Source organism: Pholcus phalangioides, unplaced genomic scaffold, assembly GCF_987345545.1.
Source record: "Pholcus phalangioides strain wild (caught in Gottingen) unplaced genomic scaffold, Ppha-v1.0 ptg000002l_1, whole genome shotgun sequence".
In the NCBI taxonomy this organism is placed as follows: Eukaryota; Metazoa; Arthropoda; class Arachnida; order Araneae; family Pholcidae; genus Pholcus; species Pholcus phalangioides.
The window spans coordinates 12,156,463-12,168,521 of record NW_028301595.1 but is presented as its reverse complement, the minus strand read 5'-3'; the positions used below and the strand labels follow the sequence as shown (position 1 = coordinate 12,168,521).

The 12,059-nt window shown below is 37.5% G+C and overlaps 1 protein-coding gene across 1 annotated transcript in view; it reads right to left on the bottom strand.

The window, feature by feature from the left end:
* Positions 1 to 12,059, bottom strand: part of LOC149089424 (P-selectin-like) — an 89,779-nt gene that overhangs the window by 20,358 nt on the left and 57,362 nt on the right. Inside the window, exons 5-9 of the mRNA XM_089238406.1 lie at positions 8,630 to 8,722; positions 4,112 to 4,234; positions 3,725 to 4,009; positions 3,165 to 3,314; positions 1,188 to 1,364 (exon numbers count right to left, since the gene is read on the bottom strand). Coding sequence (XP_089094532.1) covers positions 1,188 to 1,364; positions 3,165 to 3,314; positions 3,725 to 4,009; positions 4,112 to 4,234; positions 8,630 to 8,722 — 828 coding nt within the window. The remainder of the gene's footprint in view (positions 1 to 1,187; positions 1,365 to 3,164; positions 3,315 to 3,724; positions 4,010 to 4,111; positions 4,235 to 8,629; positions 8,723 to 12,059) is intronic.

Here is a 12,059-nt window from a genome sequence, read left to right as displayed (position 1 = left end):
AGATGCTCGACAATGCGGCCCGTCCAATAATCTTGCGTGTTTTGGTGCGTTTTCTACGGAAATTTTTGATTCTTTTTAGTTCTTTTCATTAAATTTTTGACACTTTACATTAAATTTTTGACTCTTTTCATTAAATTTTCTAATGTTTCCTTAAATTTTTTTATTCTTTTACCTTATTCTTAACCCTTTATGCGGCAAATTAGAAATAATCTACCCCCCCAAAATGTAATATATATTTAATGAAGTAGGCTTTCTTCCGATTTTGAGCAGGTGCAAACTAATAGGTACAGGGAATAGTTATCTATTAAGACATCAACTTTATAAATTATCTGGGCTTGCCAATGCCCAACTATAGAGGCTTTTATGAAGGCGAGATATCTTGTCATTGCCGCTTCAAGGGTTGATTTTTTTAAATTTTTTCTTTCGAGTCTTGATATACCAAAATCCTTTGAATGTTTCACCACGAAAAGACAGTTTTCACTCAGATAAGAACGTGAAAATTGACCTAAAAATGTATTATTTCTTTTAGGTTGAAAACTTGAAAAAATTTTGAAACTTCCCTGATTCGGATGACCATTTTTTGGTGAAAATAAGGTGCTCTTCCTCATCAAATTTAAACTTATAGAGAATAAAGAATATTTGATCTGTTATCATAACTAATTAATACTCAATAATTATAATTATACGTATGTATTTATTTTTTAACTAATACTCTTTTAGTTCTTAGGTTCAGATCTACGGACCACATTTGGCCGTCGGTATACAGCACGATTATGTACGGGTTCTTCATTTCACAGATTAGTATTCATTCATGTTTATTTTTGAAGAATTTCGAAATTGTTTTACGCGTGCATGACGAGATGGTATTTTCATAATCATAAATTTGAATTCTCTTTTTGTGTTTGGACAAGTTCAACGGCCTTTAACCAAGTTATTAAACAAAACACGCAGTATAGCGTGAGCGTGTCACCATCTTCAACAACGAGCTTTAGTGTATTCACACGTGATTATGTCCGTGAATTATTATCATGCCTAGACGCATACGTTCAAACTATTGTAGCTTTGTAAGCTGATGCAATAATTTCTCCTAGTCTTTACTTATATATGTAGCGAATGATTCCGGATTTCACATTTGACATCCGAGGTGTAAACGAAATAAAATGCTATAGAGTGAATTATGGACTTACGTTCGCACGTCGGCGCATCTCCGGTCCAGAAACCGTTGCTCTGGCAGGTCCTGGTTTCGTCCCCGACGACTTTGCTACCGACGGGACACTTGTATAATACCGATTGTCCGATTCTGTAGTCCTTTTGATCGATGGTGGAATTCTCGCGGCGGTCAGGACTCCCGCAATTCGATGGACCTTGGGCACAGGAATAGAAAGAAAATTCTATTTAATCTACTCATATTTGATGACACTGGAAGAAAAAATAATTACCACGTCATCTTGATCGTCTCACTGAGGGTTTCTTAATCTATTTTTTTAACCATCGCCCCCTCTGGACCATATTTTCTTTTCGTGTCCCCCCCCCCCCTCCCTGTCTTATCTAGCACCCCCAATCCAAGACCAGGTGCGAGACCCTTTATACTTCTTAAAAACTGATTCTTTTCAAGGGAATTTGTAGTGAAAAAAATGTTATAAATAAGGTCAGAGTGACTCAACAAGTCACTGGAAAAGAGTTCAATGATCTTTCCTCTTCTCCGGGTTCTATGCAGAGCCGTCTCAATATCATGGGCTCCCTGAGCAAAGTGATATTCTGTGGGTCCAGAAGTAACAGCTTCATTTATTCTCGAAATCATAGTATGGAGATTATACCCCTAGAGCCATGCCGGTTAAGAGTTCATGTGTTAAGATGGCCCTGGCTCTTTGGACTGTTCTGGTATTCCGAAAAAGTCACACCTTTTCTAATCATGTTTCACTTGGAAGCATTATTCTTTTTTTAACATCTGGTATTTTTATAGCTCTGTGGCCACCTTAGATACAATCACTTTTCCCTTTCCACTTGATTTTCACCCATGCCCCCCCCTCCCCCCCAAAACATTCCAAGACCACAAGAAGGCCATACCGCTCCAGGTTGAGAAGCGCTGATCTAATTGGTCTTTCTGTATTTGGCTGTATAAGATGTGGCTTCGCAGTTCGTATAGACACCGTATCTTCTGGAAACCAAAGTGGCCCATCACAAGCGTCGATCTTATTTCGTTCACTAAAATGCCCTTGAAATCGCCATGACTGATTTGAATTTTCAGAAAGTATCACTACCGAGTCACCAATTACGAAGCCAAATACAACAGACAGTCAGGCGATTGAGATGACAGCCAGGTATGACGCATCACAATGAATTTTACATTGTAGAAGTTTAAGATTAATGGATACGTCATTCTAGTTTTTAAAACATTTGACAACGGCACCCAAAAAGTGCCGAAACGTGTCAGGTCAATACTGTGCATAGTTGTCTCAAAACATTGTCTTCAGTGTTAGGGGCCGTTCAAGTATTACGTAAGCAATGATCCCCCTTCCCCCCCCCCCCCCTTGTCAGCAAAATTTCGTCATCAACTCTGCCCCTCTGAATTCTAACTCATATTTTCATAAAGGGTGGTTGCTGACGTAAGCATTATCCTTTTTTTTTTTCAAACCGAGCACAACTCATGTCTATCGCCATAGGCAATTTACTACCTAGTGAGTTGTGCCGGAAGTGTAAGTGTGTGTAGCTAACAGTCTGAGTGCGTATCTAGTGTTGTGTATGATTTTTCAGTGCTGCCAACTATATCTCAGAAGTGAAGTGAGTGATGTGTAGTGACTGAATATTTGTACTGTTTGTATGCCTGTTGCTCTCTGTGGCGAGACTTTTTAACGGGGAGATGCGAGTCCGTCACTCTGACCACTCGACCACCACAGCGGCCGTAAGCATTATCCAAACCCCCCCCCTTGTCATCAAAAGTCAGCAAATCGGACCCCCCCCCCCCATCGATTATGACGTAATACTTGAACGGCCCCTTATAGGAAAGTGTTTAACTTCATCTGCAAGAGGATGGTTGACATTTTCGCCGATAACATGCTTTAAACATAACAGTGATTGTATACGCAATATGTACACAAACAAAAAATACATTATTATTCATAAAATATGGCAAGAGATGGCCTCAAACAGGGACGTTCACTCACTATACTGGCAGACCCATGGTAGATAATCCAAGTCACACGTCACATCATTCCACTGCCAACGCCTTCCGCCATCCAACACGACGCAATTTTGTTGCCCATTATAATTATTTGGCTGGTCTTCCGCCCACAGGTATTTTTGCACAGGGTCATCTACAATTGATGGAAAATAGACGCATATTAGTCATGACGATAATAACATACAAAGAAATAATAAATCAATAACTATAGCTCTAAAAACGTTAGGGAGATTATTTTAGGCATTAAATATTCAATGACCCTCCTCCTTATACGATTTCTTAGGCTATTCTATAAATTTCGCGCTGCACGTGGCTGTACTAATACTCCATTCTGGTCACGTATTATATAACCTGCTTAGGCCAAGGCATGCATTACACAGCCACACCTTACACTTCCCGTATCTGACCCTAATTCCCGTTTGACCGTACGTCGAAAGAAAAAAGTTACAGATTATTAATCTGCAAGTTTAAACATACACCGGTTAATTTTTCAAGAAATTCAGAAAGCATATAAACCGATGAAATGCGGAACAGAATCCTTACCGTTGACCCAGTGCCATGTCTTGGCCCGTAATCCTTGGTCTCTCTGGGCTCCGAGCCAAACGAGTTTCGACTTCAGTAGGTCTTTCCTCCTCTCCAGTTCCGAGGCGACGAAGTTATGCGTCAAATCTTGCACCGTGTGTAGTACGAGACCACCCCTGGCCCTACAGTATTCCTGAGCTTCCTGGAATGATCCGCCTTGCTGGGTCTGGAATTCGTAACAGGTGCGACTGAATGTAGTGAGTTCGAGTGGCTCGAGCTGGTTGCCGCACCGGCCGCTTGAAATTTCTAGAAGAATTGAAATGGATCATGCATTATGCATATGAAAGCTGTTTTGATTAATTTATTTTGCTAGAAAAGTTAATTTCTGCCACGTGACATGGTCCTTACCTTGTGTAGTGAACACCATGACCTCGCACATCGTGAGAGATCCGTGGTTCCCAACCATCTGTACGTAGACGTATCTCCCAGTGATTGGATAAGCGCAAGGGAAGTCTCTGGTGATCCCGTCATCTGCAAAATCAGAGGCATCAACAAATAAATATTGGCTGGTGATGGAAAATACGGGATGATGTTCATCATGTGACATTTGATCAAATGTATCCGTCACGGCGAATGCGATAAATCCGGTTATTATGTATAATCACCGACCAATTTGGTAAGTTCGATGAATTTCATTAAATTTATCATTTTTATCGGCGATTATGCAGAATAGCCAAGCGTCATTAGTATATAAACATGATAAAATCGTACCAAATTCATCATTTGACGGTCACTTCGTGGCCATAATTGCCACTTCGAATTGGTAAATATGATAAATCAGTCCCATTGCCGTAATAAGATTCACTATTTAGATGACCGTACAAATGAGCTAGAGTGTGATATAATGAACCTTGATTTAACGGATTTTTTCGAACATCCCCGAATAGATAGAAAAGGCCCACTCTAAAGTAGTGAATGGGCATATTCATCAATACCACCAACTCACCGCGACACTCCCAACAAAGATCGGAGAATGCTCCTAGGAGTCGCGACGCACACTTTGAGAACCACTGATCACTTCAAGAGGTTAAATATGATCTACCTCAATCATATTTGACGTATAAAAAGGACCATCTTAACGAGTTCGAGGGCCCGGAATCCAAACATATATGATGCCGCCTTCACCTTACCAATTTTATATATTTTAGGATGAAAAATTTTCATCCAAAAAGGCTTAGGTACAGAAAGTTATAATAAAATAATTATAAAGTCGTGAATATAAAAAACCACCCAAAAATATGTTCACTTTGTTTTTTTGAACCAAAGTTATATAAATGCAAAATCAATGAAAGAAACAAATTGATCATGATTAAATTTCGGTATTAGGATGAAAACGAAAATCCAAGCATCTGCCACTTTCACTTCTAATACTGAAGACAGCACCTTTTCGATCACGAAACACACATAAGGGCCCGTTCATGTATTACGTCAGCCAATTTTTAGCCATTTTTGACCCCCCTCCTCTTGTCAGCAAAACTCTGACGCCCTCCGTCAGCAAAATTTCATCAGCACTACCCCCCCCCCCCAGCTCCTAACGCATATTAGTGGGATCAGAGACGTACTCGGGATGGGGCATAGGGAGGGGGTCGTGCGCCCCCCAGACGAAAATTTATTTTATTTTAATGTAAAAAGTATTTTTTTTAAATAAAATTTTTCGAAAGAAAATACTTTTATATGTATAATTATAATCTTATAATCAATTTCTGTTAATTTCAATGCTATTTGAAGGCTAAAAACTCAAAATTTATTTTTAAGAAATTCATTGTGACCCACTCCTTAAGGCTTAAGACAAGGCGGACCCTTGGCCCGCGGACCAAATGTGGCCCTGAAGGTTATCTAATGTCGCCTGCCCCCTCAAACTTAATTTTGTGAAAATGAACTAAGCGGCACATTTGCAGATCGCTAATTGACCCGTGGCACAATTCCTGAACATTTAAGCGGCCCGTGGCCCATTTTCAGATCACTGAAGTAGGCCCGTGACCCATTTTCAGATCGAAGAAGTAGTTCCGTGGTGCATTCACAGATCACTTAAGTAACCCGCGATACAGTTCCAGAACACTTAAGCGATCCGTGGCACAATTTAGACATCAGTTGAGTGACATGTGGCGTAGTTTTAGAGCACTTAAGCGACCCCCAGTGTAGTTCTACATCATTGAAGTTATAAGTTACTCCGACGGCACATTCCTTAATTACTTAAGTGATCCGCGGCATGATAACGGATTATTTGAGTGATACGTAGCACAAGTCCAGAGCACTTAAGTGGCCCTGACACATTTCCTGAGCACTTGAAGGATCCGCCAAACATTTAGAGATTACTAAGTGGATCTGTAAGGGACTTATTATTAGGCAGAATATTAGTTCAGGTGCCCACAAACTAGCGAAAGGGTTTTCTCGTTTTTAGCGCACCGAATAAGATCTATTAAGAATATTTCATATTTTTATAAAGGTTGGTTGATGACGTAAGCATCATTCAACCCACCCTTGTCATAAAAAGTCAGCAAATCGGAAGCGATCGATGCTGACGTAATACGTGAATGACTCCTAACTCTGCCGTCATAAATACATTAGAACCATGCACATATGCACGCAACGGCATGTACCAAATTCGATAGAAATTCCCAAGGGAAATGTGAGTGCATGTGTGGTTTAGTCGCAGTATTGGCGAGAATTCAGTTAAAAGAAATAATTTCAAAATTAATGGAGAAGTAACGAAACTTTATTTCAGATTTAGTGAAAATTAAGAATTGGCGATTTCAGATGAAATGCAAGAAATCCTTTCAAACATAATGAAAGGAATAATTTCTTGTGTAGGTCAATTGCCTTTAAGTATTTCCAAACATAACTGGAAAAAATATCGTTGTAGACGGGATTTACCGTTATATCGAGAACCGTTGTTGCGAGGTTTCGCTGTTAAATAAGCACTATGAAATACATAAATTGCAACTGGTGTCAAGTTTCTTTAAACTAATTTTAATTTTTCGGGCTCACGAAGGTTAAAGAAATACTCTAATGCAGAGGTCTCCAACGTTTTCCTAGTCGTGAGCACTGCTTGTACCCACCCGCCATCAAAAGAGCACTTACGACAAGTTAATGCATGATTTCAATCCCTCAGTACAATTTGTACAAGGCGTTTTACTTAAGACGTTGATCAAGAGTGCTTGCGAGAACGAAATCGGACACGAGCATCGAACAATCTGGGTGCTCTCGAACAACGGTTTGAAGAAGCCTGCTCTAATGAGTGTCATGGTGTTTTTGAAAATTTGTTTACGATGAAATTGATTTTTTATCATTTTTCAAAAATGAAATTTTCATAAATTTTATTCTGATCAGAATTTTTTTTCCCTCACCATGAACAGAAATAACTTTTTTAGAAACCTAAAAAAAAAATTTCCCCCCAAATTTTTTTTTGTCACGTGGTACACGAGGTTTCGCAAACTCATAATTATTTTAATTAAACTGAGAAAATTAATTGCAAATTTACAATAATTACAAAGAAAAACATGCTAAATTGATTTTTGAACTTCGTGAAACTTCAAAATACATGATTGAAGTATCGTAGACGAGACTATGTTTCCAATGCCAGAAAACGGGAATAAATTTCGATCCGAGAATTTATTATATATAATTAATTATTTTACAAGTGATATCAAAATATTGAGATATTCTGTAAATTATTAAAAAAAGTTATTTTTTAAATAAAAAAAACAGCAATAGAAAGTGAAAAAAATATGAGAAAAATTTATGCATATTTAATCAGAAAGTATTATTCAAAATCAAAGATAGATGACGCTAAAAAAAGCGAAACCAATTCAGCACATCATGTACAAACATCGATACAGAAACTTGAAACAGAACGAAATCTATTTGCCAGCACGAAATGAATAAAAAAATATGTTAACGGAAATTAGACTGCACCAAACTTCTCTATAATTGAACTCAATATCGTAATAAATTTTATTAAATAATAACTTGCAATGCAATTTCTTTCCCTAAAGAAAATGTACATTTTCTAAATTAATGCATCAGTTTAGAAATTAGTGTCTTAATAGAGATAGATATGCGACAGGTGCGATCGCATCGAGCCCCGCACTTGCGGTGCAGTTTCCTTTAAAATTCGGAATTTTCATCAATTCTGGAATCATTGCTTTCATCAATTGTCTGGAATCATTTATAAAAGAAATAATTCCATCTGAATTTTTATGAATTCTGGCATGATTTCTTCCATCAATTCTGGAACCATTTTTTTCATCAATTCAGAAAAATCACGTTTTTCATCAATTCTGGAATCGTTTCTTCTCTCTATTTTGGAATCACTGAATCGCTTTTCTCATCAGTTCTGGAATCATTTCACTCGTAAATTCTGAATTTTCATCAATTCTGGAATTCGGAATTTTAATGAGTTCTGCTATTGTTTCTTCTATTTATTCTTTAGTTTCATGGGTGTTGGAAAAATATCTCTGTCAATCATTCTTCATATTTTTCATTCATCGATTCTGAATTCTTACTAGAATTTAGACAATTTCTTCCATTGGGTCCTAATTTTAATTGGTTTTGGAATTATTTCTACCATCAATTTAAAATTTTCTTCAGTTCTAAATTTTCATTCAATTTTGTCTGTATTTTTTTTTTTTTTTTTTGTATGGATGTTTCAGCACCTGTATAATTTGTAAAAATGGCCCCCGAAATTCTTAAGACGCCCGAGAGGCCCCACTGTTGTTTTCACATCGGGCTCCGCGTCTTGTAAGAGCGACCATGAATCAATAAAACATATCATCACAAAGAAAAACAATTTTAAAATAACAATATATAATAAATATGTCAGTCGGAGCAATAAAAAAAAATGGTGACGACCATGCGTATATTTACCGAGCGTTAACGGGTACCATGCGCATAGCCGGTTTCCTTGAACTGTCGAGCTGTTGCCTACTCTGATTTCGAGGTCCTGAAGAGGCTTGTGGCCTGAAATAATGATAATATAACAATAAAAAAAAACAATTAAAACCGGTTAGAACAGGTTTAGAATTTAAAAGAAGTATAACACTTCGATTTCGTGAAGAAATAATTTAATAATATAATTCCGGAGTATAAAATGAATCATTCATTTAGTCATGAACACGCAACGAAAGCCTCACAAAGAAAGAAAATAGGGAATTATTTCTCCTATTTGTATTTATGTTTCCTATATCTTATGTATTTTTTTGCTGGTCCGTAAATTTTTTCTTCTATTTATGAATTTTTTGCTAGTCCTCAAATTAATTCTTCTATTTACGTGCTGTTTCTTTTTGCCTGTGTTCAAATTATTTCTTCAACTTATGTATTTTTAGCCGGTTCGCAATTTTTTTTTCTCCAATTTGTGTGCTTTTTACCAAACCTTGAATTATCTCTTCTATTCATGAATTTTTTGCCGGTCCTCGAATTATTTCATCCATTTATGTGTTTTTAGTCGGTCCGAAAAATATTTCTTCTATTTATGTATTTTTTTGCCGGTCCTCAAATTTTTTCACTTATTGATGTGCTTTTTGCCCGTGTTCAAATCATTGGTTTAATTTATGTATTTTTAGTAGGTGCACAAATTATTTCTTCTGTATAAGTTTGCTGGACCTTTAATTACTTCCTCCTATGCATTTTTTGTTGGTCCTCAAAATTTTTCTCCTATTTATATTTTTTTAACCAATCCTTAAATTATCTCTTCCATTTATGAGCTTTTTTGACGGTCCACTAATTATTTCTTCTGTTTATGTATTTTTCTGCTGGTCCTCGAATTTTTTCTTTTATTTATGTGCTTTTTATCGGTCCTCAAATTATTTCTTTAATGTATGAATTTTTTAATGGCCCTCAATATTTTCCCCCAATTTGTGTTTTGGTCCTCAAATTATTTCTTTCATTTAGTGTTTTTTGCCAGTCCTCGAATTATTTATTTTAATTGTGCTTTTTTTTGTTGCCGAAATTCAAATTATTTCTCGTAAACATTTTTTACTGGTTCTCAATATTTTTCCTCCATTTATACGTTTTTTTACCGATCCTCCCCAAACAATTTCTTCTATTTTTGTGTTTTTGTTGGTCTGCCAAATAATTTCTAATATTTATTTACTTCTTGTCGATTCACAAACTATTTTTTTTCCCGTTTCCGTTGTCCATGAAATTGCTAAAATATTTTTTAGGGATAAGGAAATCGCGCACTAAGTTTCGGAACGAACTCTATTCATTAGCATAGGCTCTATTGGTTTTTATTTCTGTCTTAGCTATCAGCAGAGGTCCGCAAATCATTTTTCACGTTTACATATTTTTTGCTCGTAATTTCAAATACAAATACAACGCCACAACAGGCAAACCGCCCAACGAGGTGGCTGACCCAAGAACATCATGGATCCCCGAGCCATTTCTTTGGAGGCACCACCTACCACCGCCACACCACACATGCACCCCGCCCACACCACCCGCGGAACCCTCAACGAATCGGCACATGCGGGAATGTGCGTGTACGTGTAGTGAAACCTGACGTGAAGTTTTTGTTTCTCTGTAATGCTTGGTATGTGTAGTGCTGCCATCTGTTGCCAGTTTTTCTAACTATGAGTGAAGTGTTATGATTGAATGATTTATCGTTGTAGGACTGTTGCTCTCTGTGGCGAGACTTTTTAACGGGGAGATCGGCTCGCATTTGCGCCTTGAAGTTGGGAACCACAGAAAACCAACTTCAGCCGACCACCACTGTGGGGTTCGAACCCGGATCCTCGCATCGCGAGTCCGTCACTACAACCACTCGACCACCACAGTGAGGAATTAATTTGAAATTAATTCCTCAAATTAAATCTTCTGTGCATTTTTTCCAGCGCTGAAATTATTTCTCCTATATTTATTTCATTTATTGTTAATAATAACAATATTGTAAATAAACAGTTGCCTATCATTTACCTATCACCTATTTGTTACTTTTTTTTTTCAGATTTACAAAATATTTCCCCCTATTCCTGCCACCCTGTGAAACTGCTCAACTATTTTCCACCGCTTTGCAGATGTAAAAAGGTTTGAAAGCATTTGTGTAAGCAAGCCAGACGTTTCTACTGGGGTCCCGTGAGCTTTTCTGGGAAGGGAGGGGGTTCTCTCATTAATGATGAAATAAAATTGTTTATTTTGTAAAAATATTCTTGTTTGTTTGGATTTCGTAGAGCAGTTTCGTAGCCAACAAGGGTTTCACACGAAATCTCTGATCTAAACGGCTTATAAATTAAAATACAACAATTATCTTATTGCCGATAATCCAAGCTTTCATAACGGTAGGTGCACAAATTATATTGGTAATCGCTATACCAAGTATATATGTTACGGCAAATGTGTGAAATATTCGGTTATTTTACATAATAACCGGTAATTATGCATGATTACCAGATATTATACATAATAACCGGTTATTTTGCATAATTACCGAGCGTATTGGTAAATTTGATGAATTTTCCTAAATTAATCACTTTTACCAGCGATTATGCATGGAACCCAAGCGTCGCGGCGTTGGTAAACATGATAAATCGTACTACATGATATACTGTACATAATAATTCATACATGTATTATATCGGGATACGATCGTAAAATTTGTTATCATTATATCGGGGTCCGACTATATTCATCACGCATACTAGGCTCATTTGAAATTTTTTCCATATTTATCAAATTCACCAGTTATACCAGGATATTATGCGTAACCGCAGGTAAGAAAGAATAATCAAAGAAAGATATTTTCTGGATTTTACCGAGGTAAACTCAGAAAAAATTCATCTTGTCTCCACTGTGACTACAGCCCAGGCCATCTGGCATTCCGGGCAAGCATGACACCACTTACACCACTGAAGATATATGACCCCGCCTTTCTTATTTCACGCACTGCGGTTTGAGGCGCTGAAGTAGAGACATTAGTAGCCTCTTTGAAACTCTTAACTTCAGCAAATGCCCCTCCCCCTTTCCCAGGTGGGACATTAGAGATATATGAGTAGAGGATGAAGCTGTCTATCTCTACCGTCGCACCTGAGAAGCCATTTCCTGAAGTCAAGAGAGGGTACTAATGCCTCTACTCCAGCGTCTTACACCACAGTGCTTGAAATAAGGAAGTCAGGGCCGTGTCTCCAGTGGTGTAGATGGTAGCATGCTGGCCCGGAATGTAAGAGGGTCTGGGTTCGAGTCTCGGTGGAGACCAGATGACTTTTCTTTCCGAGTTCCTCTCGACGTAAAATACAGAGAATATCTGTTTCCTTGATATATTGGGCTGAGAAAAAGCTGCCTAAAAAATGATTATGTTTTCCGT